Here is a 22,159-nt window from a genome sequence, read left to right on the forward strand (position 1 = left end):
TTTTGTTTTGTTCTTTTAAACAGGGCATTCCAGAGAATGGGGTTAGTTTTTTAAAAAGGCAAAGCAAAACCTTCTAGCATGTATACTAGGCATAAAACAACCACCTTGAAACAGTACTATATAAATGATGATCTTGAAATGCATATTGCTGTACCCTGAAACAATGTGCAATTCATTACACAGCCTTCAGCAAGTGTACTAAACAATGGCATCTCCCAGCTCCATTAAAAGCCTGTTTATTATTGCTATGTCTGCTGAAGCCTCTGCTCTTCAACGAGGAAGACTTTCTACCAAACAAAAGGAGGGAAAATGCCCCCTTTGTGCCATTCATTATCTCACAGATTTTCTCAGATCGGCAGTCAAAGCCATTATTTTTGCTGGACACAGCCCCAGTAGCACTGGAAGGCTGCCACAGATACGTTAGTGGCAACAACAGCCCCATAATGGCTTCTCTTTGTTCTGACTTACTAACCAAGTCTTCTTCCACTGATTGTCATATGTTGCCAAACTGTTGCCATTCAGTTGGATTTTAGGTAAAGAAATACAATACTGTATCTGCATTCTGTGGGAATCAGAATGTGGGAGTGCAGTTCAGAGCATTACCAAAGGTACTAGACGTCACACGTTTGGTTCTTCCAGATTTGGCAAAGGTACATTTTCACAGAACATCTGAGCAAAGGCTCACCATTGGGACTCTGCCCAGGAACATGAGAGGAAATAGTGATAAAGAGAAAGTGTTCCTATGCATCATAATTGTGTGAATGTGCACAGTTGCCTTTCAAATTGCCCCCAAAATGTTAAAAACAACCTTTGCAAACCCCTCCCCCGCTTCATCCATTCCCCTCATTCATCCAAATTCACTCGGCAGCTTCTGAAAAAAAAAAAAACATAGTTACAGGCATTTCTTTTCTTTCTTTTTTCTTTTCTTTTTAAAATCAAAATGCAGAGCAACTTATTTACAAACACACACACACATATGTAAGCCTTGCACCTATTTGTCTTAGTTTTGTCAGCCTTCTTTCACTCAGAAAAGATCACTGTGCCTGGACATATTCCCCAACTCTGTCAAAAAGAGATGGCCGTTGCTGTGGATTCCCTCTTTATACTTAATGTTGGGATGCAAAGCTTTGGGTTTTTAGGCTCCCTGCGAAGTCATTCAAGCTAAACTGATCTGCATGCAAATGTCCTGAAGCAAAATCAGAGCCAAGCCTTTTCCTTGGTGCACTTTACTAATAATCAGAATCAGCTCCCTGTACCTCTGGGATAAAGGGGAAAGGCTACATTATGGAATCCTTCCAAGAAGTCTGGAATCTTTTGGCCACAACCACTGAGTAAATGAAAAAGGACATTTTTGTGGATAATTGGGGGCGGGGTGGAGAAAGAGTGCTGAGCAAAACAGATAGCATGAGAAAACTGGTAGTGTTCTTTTGCATCTCAGCAGAAACTCATATGTATTGATGGTAGTAAACAAATCAACAAATAAAGCTACTACCCCCTAGTGGAAATCAGTTAAAACAGCCTCTCTATGGCAGTTCCGCCATATGGAAGGTAGATCCACAGAGTTGACCCACACAATTATTTACGTAACAATGGTGCAGAACACAACTGATACTCTGACTGCAACACTTGTTCCTTGCTAAGGTACACCACTATAGAAAGAAAATGGCAGGGTAGCAAGCAAAAATAAATACCGTGACACCATTCGAATGGCATAAAAGTATTATGATGATGATGATGATGATGATGATGATGATGATGATGATGATGATGTCGTTGTTGTTGTTGTTGTTGTTGTTGTTGTCGTCGTCGTTGTCGTTGTTGTTCGGCCTGAAGTTTATTCCTTGTAAAAACAAAACTGCAAAGAGCTACCCATGGCTTTCTTGCTGTAGAACTTTGATTTTATTCTCACACACAAACAAAACATGCCATTATCTTTAGTCTGTGCAACAGAGTAAAAGTTGGATAGCAAGTGGCAAGGAGAAACTGAAAAGCTGTTTCTCAGAAAGATTTTTGAGGCTATCATTACCCCCAAAAAACAAAAAACAAACAAAAATTTATTTGTATTCGCGAAGGCTTTCACGGCCGGGATCTAATGGTTGTTGTGGGTTTTTCGGGCTCTTTGGCCGTGTTCTGTAGGTTGTTCTTCCTAACGTTTTGCCGGTCTCTGTGGCCGGCATCTTCAGAGGACAGCATCCTGTGCTCTGGTGTAGTTGGCTTGGGAGTGCCCCAAGAGACTGGCGAAACGTCAGGAAGAATAACCTACAGAACACGGCCAAAGGGCCCAAAAAACCCACAACAAAGAAAAATTTATTTGCTTTTAGCAGAAATTATAGATACTCCCATAGTTAAAGTTCTGCAGTCAGCTTTAATCTAAAAGGGTTTTCTTGGGAGATACAATTTGCATTTGCAAGACAATTTGCTGTTTAATGAATGCATCTTTCTAGTCACAATTACTCAAGAGAAACACAAACCTCCCTGGAGTCCTCACCTTTTATCAGTGCAGATATCAAATACTATTCCATGAAAGTGCATTTGGTGGAGTTTTTAATTCTTATGCAGATGAAAAGCATCCACAGACAACCCTCTACTGTACCAGAAATTGTACTGTGGATCACTCTGGTTAGTACCTTTCACCATAGAGGAGTATCCTGTACTTAAAAACAATGAAACTTTGGGAAATGTGTTTCCTTTTGACAACCACAAAGTTGTCACTTTAAACGAAAGAAAGGAAATATTTATCAAATTTTGAATTTATTTCAATACTTTGAATATTTAAATCTCTAGCCAGGGCTCACGTGGCTGGGAGATTTTAATAATATAATATAATTTATTGTCATTGTAAGTATATACACAGTATACCATACAACGAAATTCACAAAAATTTCCTTAAAAGGAAAAATAATTAGATTTACCTTAAAGGTTAGGATAATTTTACATTTTACTTTGTTCCAGTCCTTTATAGTTTCATATCACAGAAAGACACCAAAAACATGGCTATTCTTGACTTGGTGGACAAAATCCTCTTAGTTGGTGTAGGAAATCACACTATGGAAGACCCATAAGTTCAATTGGTTCTCTTCTCTAGGCTTCTCTAGTTGTAATCTATTTTAGTATAATTAATAGAACTTATGGAGGAGTTGACTCACTAAATCCCAGTTGGTTCGATGGGCCTACTCTAATGTGATGCACTACACTAAGCAACAGAATTATGGTCTGCAATTATCAAGTGAGAAAGGGGTTTGTATTACCAAAAATTTCATAGATATGGAGTCCCAGATTTTTTTTTTTTTAATGAAGTAGTGACTCAAGATCATGTTCCCAATTGCAAAAATTAAATTTCTCTTTAAGCATTATTCTGCTGGTTGCTAAAAATCAGAATTCATTTTGAACCTAAGGTGATAAATATTGCATGTTTTTTTTTAAAAAAAATGAAGTCAAAGCATGGAACTGAAAAAGTGAAACTAAATGCTTGTGTTGGAAAAGTAGACAATCCAGCCTGCCCATCTATCCACCCCCTTTCTCCAGATGGAATAATCAAGGCTGAATTTGCAGAGGCTCCTTTTACAAGATGCTCTATATAAAGCAAAGATAATGCCACCTGGTGCTATTTGAAAAGTCTTTTCATTTTGGTCAAAGAGGATGAACACCTTAATCTGCACCCCTGTTCCTGTATTGTATGTATTACTTCTTTTAAAATATAGCTTGCTGAAAAATGTATACAGAAATATATTACTAAAGAATATGTTTTTAGAACTGTTTTAAAATTACATGAGTTATAGATGTGAAATCCCAGATAGATGCCAAGATGCTAAAATATAAAATGAAAAAGAGAATGAACCTAAGGGAGCACTCTGAATCTAAAATGGAGGAATAGGAAGCTTGTAATGAGTGTGAGTTAAACATTTCCAGTCCCTGATTTGCATTGGGTGTAAAGTTATGCAACAGGATTTTACCCAATGTCATGTGACCTCATAATTCATCCTCAGATTTTTACTAATAATTTTTGTGAGAATTATTATTTGTGAAGTGGGATAACATTAATAATCACAATAAAGCAACTGAACATAATGACATAAGATTAAAAACCATCTTGTTAAGTATAGAAATTGCAGTTGAATTCAGAGAATGTTCTTATGTTTTAAAAATGTATTTATATTAAAATGCATATTTATTAAAATTGCATTTGTATTAAAATGTTTTGTGTGTGTGTGTGTGTGTGTGTGTGTGTGTGTGTGTGTGTGTGTGTGTGTGTGTGTGTGTGTGAATGTAAATATATTTTAACTAATTTTTGTTAATTTTTCTAATATGGTTCTTTGTTCCAACTACATCTTTTCTCATCCAGTTTCCACTTTCAAAAATTCTTTACAATGTCACTTTTTTGCTTTTGCATTTTCCTTTCCCCCCTCAATGTGCAAAGACAATTTTTCAAGGACAAAAAAAGCAAAAACATTTAAACTTAATTTGTAGTGATAGAGAAATGTTCTGAGAAGATTTTAAACATTTTAAAAGTTTAAAATCCAATGGATATTTCTAATTTATAGTTCAAATGACAACCAACTGTATGGATGGAAGATTTCATATTACCTTGTCTACTGTAATTTACAGGTAATCCAAATATTTTGGATGCACATAAGAGACTGAATCTTTCTCAAGGTTTGGAGGAGTTTTGGAAAACTGATTTTTGCTTTCATTGTTATTTTATATGCTTTGGAGAAATGCTCATGGTTACTTTTCTTCTTTGGGTTGTCTTGGCTCGAGGTGTGACAGCTCCTTGCAGCCCAAATAAAGCAGGTAAAATAACTTCATTTCTATACTCCAACTGTATCTTTTCCTTCCAGTCAAACTTTTAAGCTGTGGTAAATAATTGTGTAGAAAATGTACAGGCATTTCTGTAAGTTTTCTTCAGAATTATTTACCGTAGCCTACTAATAAACCTGATTCGTATTTTTTAAAAAGATTCCAGTGTAGTGTAGTGGATAGAGTGATGGACTCTAGAGAACTAGGTTTGAATCCCAGCACAGCCATGGAAACTCACTGGTGGAGTGGAACTGGCTACACCACTCCTTAAATATCTCACTTACCTTGAAAGCCCTATTAGGGTCATTGAAAGTCGGTTTCAACTTGGCAGCACAGAACACACACACACACAAACACACACACACACACACACACACACACACACACACTTACACTTATAAAGATATGTTCATAGAGCCTAACTTGCCTTAGGAGACAACAACAGTTTTCTAAATAAAAAATGCAAATTGATTTTGCTTCATAGAGCATATAATCCAACCCAAATTAAATTTAGGAGCAGATGACTTTGCAGTCTTAGTACTTTCCCATTTAAATGAACGGAATTCTCTCTCCGCCACTGTATAACTTTTCAAAAGATCCTGTGTGTCTGTGGTTTTCTGACAGGAACATTTATCATTGTTATTACTTTTCCAACCCCAGTGCACAGATCATACTTTTTTCTTCACCATTACCACAAAAATAAGTCATTTATTTCATTATTAATATTAAGGCATTAAGGCGGAGAAACAGTGATCAGTCCGAGACAAACGAATACTTCTGTACCATAACAAATAGATGAATGTTTTAGCACCTTAAAAGTTAATTGAGAACCAGTGTGGTATAATGGACAAAATGCTGGAAGACCTGATTCAAATCCTATTTTGACCATGGAAACTCACAGGATGATAGCAGTGGGAAATCACTTTCTGAACATTTCACAGAGTTGCCGTAAATCGGAAGCAACACGATGGCCCATGACACCAACAAGTTTTTTATAAGCAAGAGATGCATTAGCTTTCTCCAACCTGGTTCCATAAGATGTTTTGAACTCCTGCTCAGATCAGCCTTGTCTAGATGCTCAGAAATTCTGATTAAAAACCTATGAAGGATATCAGGTTGGGAATAGCTAGTATGCATAATTTGATCCACGAAATGGACAACTTTGGTTTACCAGACCTCAGTTTTTGTAGAGTGGGAGTGACTATGTTGACTCATGCAGTTTGACTAACATAGATTGTGATTAGATTGTCTGGGTCAAAGTTCTTCTGGATTTCTCCATTATCTTTGCTTCCTTTTTTATTACACTTCCCACAGAGAGGCCAGTAGCACTGGAACACAAATAACTGAATCCAAGTGCTCATTGTGGGTATGAATGGTAGAAAGATTGACTTGTGACACATGCCTTTCTTGCCCTGTTGGAACAGAAAATTAGGAAATTATAGGAACTCATGGGTTCACTAACACCATACAACTTTTGTCACAGATAACAGTGGTATAAATGTATGAACTGACGAAGATTTTGACGTAGAAGTAGAACTGTAGATGTAAATACCCCTGTTTGGATGTTACACCTCAGTTTAATGAAGTGTTGGTCTTTTCTGTGCAACAACTTCCCTTAATTAGAATAATAATAGAATAGAATAGAATAATTTAGAATAGAATAACACATTATTGTCATTGCATGCGCAACGAAATCACCAGAGTGCTATCTAGACAGTGCATCATTCATTCAGCTTAAACTGCTTACAAAATTCAAACATAATACAATGATAACAAAATACATTCACATGCAACCCTACAATACGTCAGATTAAATCTTAACTGAATTTAGCAAAGTCGTTGCCCTTGGATAAAATTTATTTTTAAATCTATTTGTCCTTGTTTTAATATATCTATATCATCTTCCTGATGGCAGCTTTTTGTAGCATTAGGGGAAAAAATCAGTAAAAAGAAACACTGAACTATATTTAATGTGCAGTTTCACAATAAGGGAAATAATGATCTGATCCCCAAATCAGAAAGACATTTTTTAAAGTTGGAGACAAGCTAATTATCAAAACAGAATCAAAACCTTTTAAAGGCTCAATTGTATTAATTTTATGAGAATTAATTTTTCTTTTTCAAGTACCAGAAACTAGAAGGTATGGGGATGACATGAGCCCCCTTCAGGCACTCAGACTGAGTTTAGAAAACAATTTGTGAGTCATAAACATCCGGAGAGCCATTCGAATTATGTTATAGGCAAAACTGAAATCTTTGCCTTCGCTCCTGCTTAGATTCATACACTGGATGCAGTTTGAACATCTTGTAGAAGCTGCTTGGCTTTTCGGGCCTTATTTTAAGCCAAAGCACACTGAGGAGATATAAGCACTTTTTGCCTTTGGGCAATGTCATCTAACCATCAGGCCAAACTCTTTAAAGTGTTCCATGACTTCACTGAAGTCAGGCAACATTTGTAGGCCTCAGCCAGATGCCATGACATGCAACTGGTTTGCAGCCAATTTTCGATATATAATCAAAACTCTGTTAATGGTGCAATAAGTCAGATCAAGATGTCCAGTGCCCTGTGTGGTCCTGTTTTGTTGGATCAATTTCACCCTGTGATGCCGGAGGACATGGACAAGGTGCTTGCACTTTCAAACAAAACAGGACCACACGGGGCACTGGACATCTTGATCTGACTTATTGCACCACTAAGTCCATTTCTAAAGGAGACTGTGATCAGACCCACTCTAAAAAAGCCAGATCTTCTTTCAGATTTTTCAACAACTGTAGTCTCACTACAAATATTCAATTCATGGGAAAACTGATTGAGAGGGTGGTGGCTGGTCAGTTGCAGAGTTTTGGAGTTCACTGTCATCAGTAGGCTGATGATACGCAGCTCTATCTCTCCTTTTCCTCTTCAGCAGTGGAAGCTGTGCAGACTCTGGAGCACTGCCTGGCCACTTTCATGGACTGGACAAGGGCTAACAGGTTGAAGTTGAAACCTGACAAGACAAAGGTCCTGTTGTTGGAGGGGACCCCCCATTCAATTGGGTGGCTATTTACCCGGTATTGATGGGGTCAATCTCTCCTGAAGGATTAGGTGCAAAATCTAGATGTGCTTCTGGATCCAGCTCTCTCAATGGGAAAATCACATGTCAGCTATGGCCAAGTCTGCATTTTATCCACAGATCACCTAACTTTGCCCCGATATTGATTGGAAATCCCAAACAACATTGGTCCATGGATTTGTAATCTTGAGAATAGACTGTTGCAACACTCTCTATGATGGGCTGCCTTTGAAGGTGGTTCAAAAGCTGCAGCAAGTGCAGAATGCAGTGGCCAGGCTGGTATCAGGAACATCACAGTTCAACCATATTTCACCAGTCCTGACACAGCTGCACTGGCTGCCTGTATGCTTCTGGGCCAAGTTCAAAGTGCTTGTGTTAACATTAAAGCCCTTAGGGCCTTGCTACTTGTCTGAGTGACTCTCCCTCAAAACATCTACCGATCCCACCCGTACCTCATACACTGGGATGTTGTGGGTGGTGACACTAAGGAAAGCCCAAAAATCTGCCACTCGAAACTGAGTCTTCTTGGTGGTTGCTCCATCACTTTGGAACTAGCTCCCACCTGAGGTACAATTAGCCCCATCCCTCCTTGGTTTCAGGAGACAAGTTAAATCTTGGCTTTTCTCACAAGCTTTCTGTGGCTTTACACTAGTCTTGCCAATCGATGAGACTTTCCACCTGTCTGTTTGTGTACCTGCCCTGTTTTTGCCACCTTTATTGTATTTAATAATTTTATTATTGTTAGTCTATACTTTTACTAGACATTTTATCTTTTTTTAAAATTATGTTTAATATTTACCATGCATGTGGGTATTATTGGCACTGTTTGTATTGTATTGTTATTATTCGTTCTCCACCCAGAGTAGTGTCTCTGCCACTAATTGGCCTGGATGGATGGATGGATGGATGGATGGATGGATGGATGGATGGATGGATGGATGGATGGATGGATGGATGGATGGATGGATGGATGGATGGATGGATGGATGGATGGAGAGACAGAGAGACAGATAAGACCAAATTAAAATACCTGAAATAATGATAGATTGCATTTCTTAATCATTTAATCATACCTACGTTCTAGGTGCTTTTGTTTTTTAACTTTTAGATGTAATTTTGGTGTATTGTTACCCTAAAGCCATCATTACAAAAATCCCCGAATGTCCATATGGCTGGGAAGTTAATCAACTGGCTCTTGGAGGAATCTGCTACAATGGAGTTCATGAATTAGGGTATTACCAGTTTACAATTCCAGATCTGTCGCCCAAAAATAAATCGTACTGTGGAACACAATCGGATGTAAGTAGACAAAGCACCAACATTTCCTTCTATGGAATTGATGATACTTGTGGATAATATATAACTGAAGCGAAAAACCTTTCATATAGCTTTATCATAGCTTTTGAATGATAGTTTTAAAAACCATGGATGAACAATTTATAGTTTTGAATTTTTCAATATTGTTGAATTTTATTTTCCTTATCCATATGTCTCGTGTTTAGCCTGATTTGTTTTGTCATTTAGAACTGAACTATTAATAGGATCACTGAAACCAAAAAAGCGTTTGGAGTGTAGAAATTGACCTCTGTCTTCCTCCAATTACAGTTCAGAAGCCCTGTCTACCACTTTTACAATTCCATTGTCTCCAATGACAGCTCTGTGATAGTGAAGAGCCAGCCTGTGAATTACACATTTACATGTACATATCATGCAAACTATCTGGTGAACCATGCTGCCTTTGACCAAAGGTAATTCTGTCTCAGTTCACTGTATTCCAACTTTTAGCCTACATCTTACTCTACTTTCAATAGTGTATGATTCAGTCATGTGACATTTTCTGCCTTCTTTAGAGTAGCAACAATTCATGTGAAGAATGGAAGCGCTGGTTCATTTGAAAGTCAGCTGTCCCTCAACTTCTATTCAGTAAGTACTGCCTATATTTATTTACAGTATTTATTTATTTACAGTATTTTTTAGCCACACCATTACCAGTGGCTTCTGGTAATTTAGCTTGTTATGAGCTGTCAAGTCGCCTCCGACTTTTGGTGAGCTCATGAATGACAGATCTCCAAAATATCCTGTCCTCATCCCTCAGATAATATTATAAATTGCTTAGTTTCAAAATTTATTTATTTATTTATTTATTGTACTTATATCCTGCCTACCTGGTCCTGCAACCACTGCAGGCGGCTTACAAACACATAAAACAAGTAAATATAACAAAAGAAATTATAACATCACATGGACCAGTTCTTCAAGATGGAGAAGAAAAAATAAAAGTAAACAAAAAAGAAAGAAGAAGAGAATCAGATATTAGCTGAAGGGAAGGCCTGCCTGAACATCCATGTTTTTAACTAATTTTTTAAAATACGCAGCAAAGGGACCGCACGAATCTCCGGAGGCAGATTGTTCCAGAGGCGAGGAGCTACCGCCGAGAAGGCGCGGTTTCTTGTTTTTTCCTTCTGGGCCTCCCTTGGCGTCAAGTTCCTCAGCCTCACCTTCTGACTCGCTCGAGTGGTACGGGTAGATCCTTTGATTCAACACAAAAGTATTGGGTTGAATCAAAGTTCCTTTGAGTGTAATTTTGCTTGTAGAACTGGATGTCTTGTGTGCCAAAAAAAAAAAAAAATCTACTTCACATGGTTTATGGATCCTCCAGTATAGTATGGAATGTTTCATGCCTGTAGCAGAATCAGTGGACATGGTTCATTTGTTCATTTTTCCATCTTATTTATATCCTGCCTTTCTCTCAGTAAAGGAATTCAAGAAAGCTGCTTAACTTTGGTTCATGGAATCCTTTGTTGGATAACCCCTTATATGTATGGAATCACAACTGATCTTCAGGGAAAGCCTATTTTTCCTTTGGGCTTCTTACACTTTGAGGTGGTATTTTGTACAATTCATAAATCTTTACTTAGTGTTGCTGCCTCTGTGTGAAGTGGCCACCTCACTTTCCTTAATGGTAGGGTTGGTCCAACTATAATGTTGCAGTCCCTAAAGTTGCCGTGCGATGACTGGCAAGTATGTATTAGCTTGTTCTTAGTATATGCACTAGAAGCCAGATCCATAGTTCAGAAACATGACTGTAGTCATGTAGTTTTTAAGGATTTTCAGCATCATAAAAATTCATTATGATATAATTTTATGAACTGGCCTGGCACAAAGCAGATACCTCATTCAGTTGAATTATTTTAATTCAACATATTCATCAATGTAGAAGAAGAGAATAGTAAACCACTTCTCAGTATTCTTTTCAAGAAAATCCTGGAAAAAATAGATTTAGTGGTATGTAATTATTATCATCGAGTGAAAATGTGAGTCTTCTCTATATGACATCAAACATCCCCTTATTCTCCAACAGCTTAACTAAAGCTAGCTTTGTTATTGAACAGCACTACCACAACTTGCTATGCGAAGTGTTTCATACATCTCTTTTATATATTGCCATTTTTGTACCGTGGAATAAACTCTGTGGTGCATGTTAATGTTTTCCATTAGTGACTCCATTAAAAGCTCTGGGAAACCAGAAACAAAAGGCAAAGTGTATCTTGTCTTTTAGGCTTCACTACACATAGAGTTCCTTTCATTCCTCTTGAAATTTACCTAGCTCTCTCTTGAATGCAGAAAATGCTTAATATTCTCTTGGGATCTTTATTCTGCTTTGTATTTGGTTTCTAATGTTTGTTTCATGGTGTAAGGCTTTTAATGGAAAATTTGACCCCCTTTACAGGGTGGGGTATGTGTGAGCACACATAGTATGAATAGAAATCAGCCCCAAATCTCTCTTCTCCCTCCCCAGTCAAATCTCACCCAAAGAGTGGCTTGGATTTTACTATGAATAACTCAAGATGCTGGGACCTAACAGAGGGTCTCTCCAGGGGAGGGTCAGGTGACTGACATTTTCCCATGACCCCCACAGTTAATAGAGTGCTGCATTAGTGATTGTTTCCTTGTTACAACACTTCTTAGGCAAACAACTAGACTTGCCAGGTCTCAGGGGTGCCAACTAAAGTCTCAGGAAAAGTGCTATGCCTCTCTGGGTCTCCCAATTAGGCGACAAACCATACAGTGAGCAATATTAGAGGAAGAGAAAGTTTGTTTGCTTTGGTGTTCATGTGCCATAAAAGACCTGGATGTCCATTTCTTTGGTTTGGGTTGGGATTATGTGAAATGTATAAATTCCATCAGATTGAACAAGTTAATAAATTGTGTTTGGAGCAATCCTGCTATTAAGTAGAGGTGGCTGCCTCAGACACCGGATTTTGACAATTATGGAGGTGCAACAAATTGTTAGGTATTAAATTTTTATTGTACTTCTGAGTCCCAAGGAAATACACTTGTGGGATCTTCTGTTTCGGGTGCCAAAATAACTAAACCGGTCTTGGGAACTATTACCCCAATCCAATTGCTTGTCTTATCTAGAATAGACCCATTAAATCAATGGAACCTACATAGGTGGTGACTTCAAGAGTCCCATGGTTTCAGTGGGTCTACTGTATTTGGGAGTAGATTGAGTTGGGCTAGGGCTGGAGAGAGCTCTGTTTATAATTCCCTTTTAGACAACAATATATCTTGTGGTATTCCTTTACAAAGCTGCCCTTCTCCCTATCATTAGGCAGTCTTAGGACTCTCATTTATATTTTATACAATTATTACACTCAGGGAGGGAGGAAGAGTTTTTGGACTTTCTCTTCCCAGTAACAAAATTTATTTATTTATTTATTTATTTATTTATTTATTTATTTATTTATTTATTTATTTATTTATTTATTTATTTATTTATTTATTTTATTGTATTTACAGTTGTGTTCAAAATTATTCAACCCCCAATGCTGTAAAGGGGTTTAGGGACTATAGTGTACATTTGGAATTGTATTCAGAATGAAATCCTACAAGGACGTTTTAAAGAACCAAATGCAACTAAAATAACATCAATTGTTTATGTAATACAGTAGTAAATGTTTCTTTTGTGGTTTCTTCATTGCCACAATTATTCAACCCCTTAAAGACTACCACTCTGAAGGAGAGAGGTTCATTCAGGTGTTTTCGATCAGGTATTGAAAACACCTGTGGATGTCACTGAGCACCAATCAAGCATAATAAGCACCAATTAGGCAGCTTTAAAATGACTGTGATACTCAGCTCCTTCTAGACATTTACTGGTGTGGTTACAAACATGGTGAAGTCAAGAGAATGGTCCAGGAAGACAAGAGAAGAGGTGATTTGTCTTCACAGGAAGGGCAATGGCTATAAGAAGATTGCAAAGAAGTTAAACATACCAAGAGACACCATAGGAAGCATCATTCGCAAATTCAAGGCAAAGGGCACTGTTGAAATGCTACCTGGTCGTGGAAGAAAGAAGATGCTGACTTTGACTGCTGTGCGCTACCTGAAGCGTAGAGTGGTGAAAAGTCCCCGTGTGACTGCTGAGGAACTGAAAAAAGATTTGTCAGATGTGGGTATAGAAGTTTCAGCTCAGACAATAAGGTGCACACTGCGTAATGAAGGTCTCCATGCCAGAACCGCCAGGCGCACCCCCTTGCTGTCTCCCAAGAATAAGAAGAGTCGACTGCAGTATGCCAAAAGTCATGTGGGCAAACCACAAAAGTTGTGGGATAGTGTTCTGTGGACTGATGAAACAAAATTAGAACTGTTTGGGCCCATGGATCAACGCTATGTTTGGAGGAGGAAGAACAAGGCATATGACGAAAAGAACACCTTGCCTACTGTGAAGCATGGCGGAGGGTCAATAATGCTTTGGAGCTGTTTTGCTTCTGCAGGTACAGGGAAGCTTCAGCGTGTACAAGGTACCATGAATTCTCTTCAGTACCAGGAGATATTGGATGAAAATGTGATGCAGTCCGTCACACACTTGAGGCTTGGGAGACGTTGGACCTTTCAACAGGACAATGATCCCAAGCATACCTCCAAGTCCACTAGAGCATGGTTGCAGAGGAAAGACTGGAACATTTTGGAGTGGCCATCGCAGTCACCAGACTTAAATCCGATTGAGAACCTCTGGTGGGACTTAAAGAAAGCAGTTGCAGTGCGCAAGCCTAAGAATTTGACTGAACTGGAGGCTTTTGCCCATGAAGAATGGGCGAAGATACCCGTAGATCACTGCAAGACACTTGTGTCAAGCTGTGCTTCACGTTTAAAAGCTGTTATAACTGTAAAAGGATGTTGTACTAAGTACTAAGATTGAATGTCACTTGGGGGTTGAATAAAAACTAATAATGATGTGAGCACAGAAAAGACATTTGTGGTTATTTCATTATAAACTTAAGGTTATATTTCTCTGACCTACAAGTGCCTCTTTCATGTAAATGTAAGCAAGATGACTGAATGATCAAAATCAATGTCAAAATGGCCAAAACATTCAATTTCAGTGGGGGTTGAATAATTTTGAACACAACTGTATACCCCGCCTATCTAGTCATTTCGACCACTCTGACTCAGACTGCAATATATCTTCATTGGTGATGAAGACCTAAGTGCTACTCTCCTTCAAGCAGAGAAATGTCTTCGGCCAGGCTTGCCAGAGTGCAATGCCGAATTGCCAAAGCCAATGTGACATTATTAATAGAGTGCACCCTCTTTTTTTCAAATCAGAATGCCAAGTTTTCAAGCAAGAAGGAAGCCCCTTTCATAGTGGAAACGTCAGATATTGGTTCAGATGTGTTTACTGGAGTGGAAGCAAAGGGCTTAAGTAACAGGTATGAGTGACTTCATAGCAGTCAACTACAGTATTAAATTGTGACTGAAAGGATATTTTTAAAAATTAAAGACCTTCTAGTGCTGGCATCTGTTTGTCTCCCATAGATTTAAAGTAGTGCTGACCAATTGTTGGGCAACCCCTTCAGCAGAATATTTCTATCCAGTCCAGTGGCCTCTGATAGCTAAGGGGTAGGTAATTTTGTGAATCTATATCTGACCAAGAAGTGTTATTGAACACCACCTATATCACTTATCATTTATTGAACACCACTTGTATCTTAATATGCAAAAGCAATCCTGAAATTTATATTGGACATTCTTTCCTAATTAGCTTTTCTATTAATTTTAGAATATTAGTGACAATAACACAGTATATGAATACATATGGGTGCTCTCCTTTGAAGCAAGTACAAAGTATTATGATCCAACAAAATGTGACAAGTGCCTTGGCCAGTGTTGGTGTTCTCTGCTTTGCAATCAAACAGTCAGTTAAACCAACCAGAAGGGCACAGAGGAATATTTCAGTTTTGGCCAATTTCTGTTTCTCATTGTGCAAATGAATTTAGCGTTCAAATATTCCCAGCATATCATGGGTTCCTTGCTGTTGTCTTGTAATGACCATGTGTTGGGTATAGCAAAAGAAACAGTGCCCTGCAGTTCTTCTTGTTCTAATACCATCTATTATCACGTGGCTCAGGTGTGCAGCAGATGATTCCATCTTAGTATATGAAAATGGGAAAGACAGCCGGGCCACCTTCCAGTTTAATGCATTTCGGTTTCGGAATATTCCCAAGCTTTCCAAAGTGTGGCTGCACTGTGAGACACATGTGTGTGACAGTGAGAAGTTTTCCTGCCCAGTGGTGAGTGTAGTAATTAACGATTCTTTGCAATCATCGATAAAGCCTGGAATGCAAAATTTGACGCTTTATTCTTGAGAGCCTAGAAAAGTATATCTATGGATTTTTGCATTGCCATTTCAACGTTACATATTTTTTCTACAAAGTTGTTTCTATTTTGTTGTGGAACTTGTACTGAAAGCATAGGCATTACTGAGTTGGCCAGGCTTAGACTGGAGCAGGGGGTATCTTACTTCCAATCCTTACTCAGTCATGAAGCTCTCAATGTAACCCATTTCACAGAGTTATTATGAAAATAATATGGAGCATGCCTCACATATGCTACCCTGATCTCCTAGAGGAAATTAAAACAAATGCATTACAAATACAAAGAGGTGGTTTGGTACATCAAAAATAATGAAGAGTCTGGCAGATCTCCCCTGGATCTGTTTTCCATCAATTTGGAACTCGGCCTTGGCAACCTAGGGACCTACCTGGAAGTAACTTTAATGGAATCAATTAACTCTGGAGGTGGTGAGCACTGCAATGTTGGAGGCATTCAAGAGAAAATTGGACAACTATCAGATCTGCTTTAACTTAGATTCCTACATTGAGTAGGGGGGTTGGACTCGATGGTCTTAAAGGCCCCTTCCAACTCAATTATTCTATGATTCTATTTTTCTATGAAAATTAATGGAAATATGTCCAGGATCCAATGGTCAAAATCATAATTTGCTTCTAGGACATATGCTGCCAGACCTTCAGAGACTATCTAACTGAATCACAATAACCCTAATGTGAGAAAGGTTCCATTTCGTATAGAAGCATATAGGGAAACAAACCTTTGTTTGGTTATGGGCTCAACAGTAAGTCTCTCTCCTTTTCAAGGATTAATTTTATTTATGAGTTATTTTCTTTGGTACTTTAAGGCATGTGAAAAACGGAGCCAACATGTGGAACGAACAGGTGGTGTTTTAATGGCAGAACTAACTGTGAAGAGTAAGTGCACAATGCTACTATTTATTGGAGTCTGACCGTCCCATTGAAAATTGCTATTTTGGGGAGAGGGAGGCCAAACCACTTTATCCAATAATAATGGTAGGATAATTGAAGATTATAGCGTAAATATTCTGCAATAATCAGCCAAATCTGATTGTAACTATGAATCCTGCTGGGCCCCCTCCCAGGGGCCTGGCAGCTGAGGAATCCCCAGGCATAATTCCATGGGTTCTGCTGTAGTTTTATCAGACACAAAACCTTTTATTAAAAGCACATAATCAGCCCTTACTACTACTTCCCCCATATTCCCAGGGGATTGAATTTCTAGCACTATCCCCCACTAAGCATAATCTGTCAAGCTGGGCCCCAGTTGATTTCACTGGGGTCCCCAGAAGTCCAAATATGGAACGTATGAGTATCAAACCAGGGCATAGTCCTTTTAGGGATGGCTGTTAAAGTTGGGTAATGGGGACCATACTCTGCAGTGCTGCTGCTCCTGGAGCCTCCTTTGTTGTGGCTGTTGCTGCTTGTGTCTCCCATACCAAAGTTGGGTTGAGGGAGGGGCTATGGCTCCTGTCGAGTGGACAGAATGCTAAAGCTGAGATGGCATTGGATCAGCTTAGGGCTGAGTTGCCGGAACGTCAGGTCCCCAACCCTTTCCCCAACCAAATAAACTGGGCTCATGATGTGGCTTCCCTTGTCCTCTATTCCTGTTTGCACCTCAGAAGATGGAGTCCCAATGCTCAACTGCCTGTTCCCACCTCTCCCCTTCATTAAGCATGGTTGACAATGTTCTGAGCCCTGCAACTCCAGCTCTTTTATTCCCACTGTTGCACCTTTCCTCAGCTGTCCCACATCAGCCAGTGGGCATTTTTCCACCTGCAGTGGCACTTCCCTACTGGTTAGGGTCCCGAGGGACTTGATCTTTCCCAGGCTCACCTGCTCTTGTAGGACAGGACCAGATGGCCTGCTGGAAGTGCTTGAGGTGACAGAGTGGCACAGAATATGTTGTTCCACAGATAAGAAAGGGTATCTCAAATATTTCTAGGACCCATATGTGCACTCCAGGCTTAAGGTGGCAACAGGAACAGGGTCATATTTAGTGGGCTACACTTAATTCCCACATTCTGGGATTTGAACAGAACAACTGAATTGATGTAGAAGTCAAATGCCACCTTCGCAAACAAAAATGTACGGCAGTAAAATATTGGAAGTGTACCTTTCTTTGCCTCCAGCTTCAATTTAGACACTTTCAATTCAAGAATCATTTGATCAAGGCACCATTGAGGTTACTTAAAAGTGTGTGAGATAAGCAATGTGCTTTTCACAGGCAATGAATTACTCATTTCATTTACCCATTTTGGGGGTAAAACAATAACAGTATGTGCTGACCAATAAGACAATAAGCTACTAATACCAGAATTTCTAAAGCTCCACTGTGTGGCATAGATGATGTTCTACCAAATTTAGTGGATCCTCTATATGTGGCAGAACACACCTGGATACAGTATTTTACTCTGGCCTGTATTTTATTGCTCTGTGAAAGTTCTGAGGTTGGAGCTTTTCTAGGTGTGTTGTCTGATTGAGGTAAAAAGAAGACATTTGCCCAGGAGAGGAGACCCATACTCATGCATTTAGAAATTCAGATATTTCTAGAATACAATAAGAAATACCTCAAGAGATGATAGGGAACACTTTTGTCAAGGGCAAGATTCTTATTGCACATGCAATGGATAATTGAAGGAGTTGACTGAAAGGATGGAATTGCCATCTGGAAGAAGTGAAGCAAAGAAGTTTCAGATGACTTTCAGAAGGAATTGCAAATGATATCTTATTAAAAGCATTTTAAGCTGATTGACTTATTAGTTGCTGCTATGGTGCACGTTCAGCCTGTTTGCAAGTTTGCATTTAGGTTTTTTTTTTTACAAATTAGCGGGTAACGTGATTACTGGTATAAGCCAGCTGAAATATACTGTAGGCTCTTTTGCATTAAATAAATAAATAATAAAGCAAAAGCACTCAACATCTGTGAATTTTACAATGTGTTGCATGGCCATGTATTGGTAATCCCGTTATTTTATTTCTCCATTTCTCATAACATCTGTGGATATTCCTTTTCTTATTTCATGCAGATAAAGGGCTATCCAGGAATTGCAGCATTTCAGGTAAAGGTTAAATACACTTATCTGTCCAAACTACATGTTGTATAACCTAATTTTGTCAGCCTCGGTGAAAATGTTACATTATAAATCATCCTGTTAGAGCTGAGCGAGGCCAGAATGATGTTACTTGCAAATTACAGGGACAATTAAATGCACAAATTTAGCCTTATTTAGCTGTTTATATGTAACCTCTACACATGAGGAGGGGAATGAGAATGAGGACATTGGCATTGTCTGGAAATGATGAGTAACTCTCAACAAGGGAGAGCGTCTACTATAGGCCAAGTTTTTCCTTGGAAGTTTAGAATCTTGTTTCCTTGGGTTCTACAATATCAAGGGATAGAGTTGTACCTTAATGGACAGTCAACCTCTGCATGCGATAGCAAAGGTGAGGGGATAAGACTAGTATACTCATCCCTCTTTCCCTTTGCACCTGTAGGGCCTGAACAGAGCTATTGTAGATACAGACATGTACACTTCCTAAATCTGTCCTGCAGCTCTCATGATAAAAATCCCAGTGATTAAAGGGATTATACATAAACCATGGGAACTTCAGGACAAAAGAAGGAATTGTTTAATTTTTGAAGAATTGACCCTGCAGGTGACAATGTCAGCATTATGTGGGTGCAAATTATGGAACAGGATTTCACCTATTGTGTGAACACACTAATCAGGAAAGTTTGAAATTAAAATCCACTATAACCTAAACATCTAGGGCCAAAATCTGTGCAGGAAAAGGAAAGGAGTTAGGGAAGTGCCACTGCCTAACAGAAGGTGATTCAGCATGATCTGAATTTGATATGGGCTAAATCTGGACCAAGTGAATCCCCTTCCGATTTCATCACAGTCAGTTCATGTCAGTGATTCAGATTCTGGGTTAATTGGTTCCACAGCCATAATAAATCACTCACCTGGTAACATTTTTCAGTGCAAACAGGTTTTTCGTTCAGATTCTGTTTATTGTCCTGAACATCCACACTTTTATTGATAGGTCAATGATCCAATTGGAAACTTGTATGCTTTGGTGGCTGTGGTCACACCGCCTATGCTCAGAGTTCTCAGAATTTTTTCCACCTCTGATAAGATCATGAACAGGGAACATTTGTGATCAAGTCAGTGACATACCCTTGCTGTATCCCTTTCCTTTGCAGATCTTCTTTGCCGTTTATTTCTGTTCCTCGGTTTCTGTGCAGTTCTACAATAATACTCTACCCAACATCAGCTGCTAATTGCTACCATCATGGTAATCTCCTACCACAAAGAAATGTTTATTCTGCCTGTTGAATTTTATGGGAGGAAAATAAATAGTATCTGGCTTCTCTTTCTGTGACAGTTGAAAAAAGCTATGCTGGTTTTTATCAGCTGCATGCTCATGCTTTTTACCAAATTTTCTGAGTAGAAGGGGGAAGATCACTGTTACATAATAAAGAGGAGAGTGTTTCCAGCGGTTAGTCCAAAGTCACACTGGTACCCAGTTTACTTCCTGACTATATGAATTAAGGAACAAAATCATTTTCAAGATGCTTGGAGCAATCAAGCTTCCAAAAAATCTTCAAAAGTTGGACAACATGCCTAAAAAGATGAAAGGGGGGGCTGGGAAGGGAGAAAGTATTTTAAGACTGTTCCAAAAGGAAAGAATGTAAAGGGGGAGAAATGGCAAATCTGAGGGCAGAAATTCATGATCAGAGATCACACAGATCTATGTTGCTCCAAAACCAAAACACTGACCATATGGAGATGAATTTAGTCAACTGTATAGAAAATGTCTTAAATAAATATTATAGATGGCATTTCAAAACTGGGGAAAAAATCCAGCCAGAAATGAAATTTAATGTTAGATAAGCACATGTAATCCGTGAATTTTAGAAATGATGATGAATAATAATAGTGAATGCTTTGTTTGTGAGGAACGTATTTTGAGACATCAAATATGTGTGATTATATTAGTGACAATGTTGACAGATTAGAAAGGCCAATCCTGGTTTGATAACACTGGAGCTGATAAATAAAAATGAAAAGGGAGGAAGTTACTTGCTGAATAAATAATAGAAATCATTGGTTCGAGATATATATAATTACTATAAGCAAATTTGGCCAGATATGAAATTTAATGCTAGACAAGCACATGTAATTCATGAAATTTAGAAATGATGATGAATAATAATATTGGATGCTTTTGTATGTGAGGCATGTATATTGAAATATCAAATATGTGTGAATTATAAGAGTGATTATGTTGACAAGATTAGACATATATATATTTTTTGTATATAAGAATGGAGATCTTTGATGAATGAACAGGCCTGTGTGGATACTATGGGTGGATAAGTAATCTTAAAGAAGAAATGAGAAATGTTTATGATGAGATTTAGATAGATGGAAATGCAGATGAGGGAATTTATAAAATTTATTATAATCTTAGGACATTAGATACTCAATTAGATATACAAAATAGGGATGTGAAATATAACATGTGTAGATGCACATGGATATACTATTCTTGTAGTCAGAAATTATATAATAGATAAGCTGGTATGGGAAATACCTCCCGCTTGTATGTTTTGTTAGTCTTATGTGTTATTGTCTTGTAGGTTTTTGTTTGTTTTGTAGGTATGTATGTTTTAAAAATAATAAAATGTTCAAAAAAAAAGCTTCCAAAAAATCTGGAATTTGTTTTATTTTAAAGTGCAGTAAAAAAAATTCAGCTGGATAGCTCAGTGGTCTGGAGATATCTGGCTGTGGAGCCAGGGGTTGTGGGTTTGATTGCCCACTGTGCCTCCTGAGGAAAGAGTCAATCTGTCTAGCCGTCAGCAAACAGCACAGTCCCAGTACAGTCCACCTAGAAAACCTTGCAAAGGGTCGCCATAAGTCAGAATCAATTTGATGGCATACAAATATTATTATTAAAAACCAGGAACCACTCTCTTAAGGAATACAGTAAAGGAAGTAATTTCTCAGTTGAGTGCAGTCTTTGTCTCACTGTCAGCCTCTGTTTTATTCTTTGTTATTCCAAATATTCTAGTTTAAACGTCCAGTATCATAATCATGTATTTTAAAAATACCATCCATAGTCACTTTTTCATTATTCATTATGGGTCCTATACATATTTTACAATCTTTGTCCCTAAACAGATACTTTTTATAAGTCTTAATTTTAAGTATAGCAACAAACTAATTAGTTTTCAATTAATAGTATTACTAGCTATTATATCCTTCCACAAGTAGGATTTGGAAAGTCGTAGTGCTGGCCTATGGACTCTGTATTAATGTATGCGATTAATGAATTAAAATATCACACTCAAAAAATCAAAGGCTCCAATATTTTTGTTGTAAACATGGAGTGCGTTTATTTATGCATTCTTTTTCTCTTTCTCCAGTTTTTTAAAGAATGTGGGGTGATTCTAATAGATTTGAAAAGGAAAAAAAACCTAAAGAAAGATACTTTTTGTCTAACAAGTAGATTGTAGTGTTCACCCTTATTATGTTAAGTAGTTATGAATATTCATGTTGCAGGCTAATGTTGCTAGGAGGCAGAGCTGAGAGAAATGTAATAAAGAGGTGGAGTCAGTCAGTAAGAGTCAGAGTCAGGGAGAGT

General features: G+C 38.2%; 1 protein-coding gene across 1 annotated transcript; it reads left to right on the top strand.

Annotated features, from left to right (window-relative positions):
- The first annotated feature begins 2,671 nt into the window (after positions 1-2,671).
- TECTB (tectorin beta) lies at positions 2,672-21,825 on the top strand. Its single transcript, XM_078389530.1, has 11 exons — positions 2,672-3,674; positions 4,606-4,791; positions 8,959-9,149; positions 9,456-9,598; positions 9,701-9,773; positions 14,463-14,566; positions 14,673-14,756; positions 15,265-15,427; positions 16,333-16,402; positions 18,535-18,567; positions 19,716-21,825. Exons 2-11 carry the CDS (start codon positions 4,716-4,718, stop codon positions 19,766-19,768), a joined length of 990 nt encoding a protein of 329 aa, XP_078245656.1. The 5' UTR covers positions 2,672-3,674; positions 4,606-4,715; the 3' UTR covers positions 19,769-21,825.
- The last annotated feature ends 334 nt before the right edge of the window (positions 21,826-22,159 follow it).

Source organism: Pogona vitticeps, chromosome 3 (assembly GCF_051106095.1).
Source record: "Pogona vitticeps strain Pit_001003342236 chromosome 3, PviZW2.1, whole genome shotgun sequence".
NCBI lineage: Eukaryota > Metazoa > Chordata > Lepidosauria > Squamata > Agamidae > Pogona > Pogona vitticeps.

Coding starts and splice junctions, on each gene's coding strand:
- TECTB (XM_078389530.1), top strand. CDS start 4,716: ATGCTCATGGTTACTTTTCTTCTTTGGGTTGTCTTGGCTCGAGGTGTG. Junction 4,792..8,958: donor TTGCAGCCCAAATAAAGCAG/GTAAAATAACTT, acceptor TTTAACTTTTAG/ATGTAATTTTGGTGTATTGT. Junction 9,599..9,700: donor CATGCTGCCTTTGACCAAAG/GTAATTCTGTCT, acceptor TGCCTTCTTTAG/AGTAGCAACAATTCATGTGA.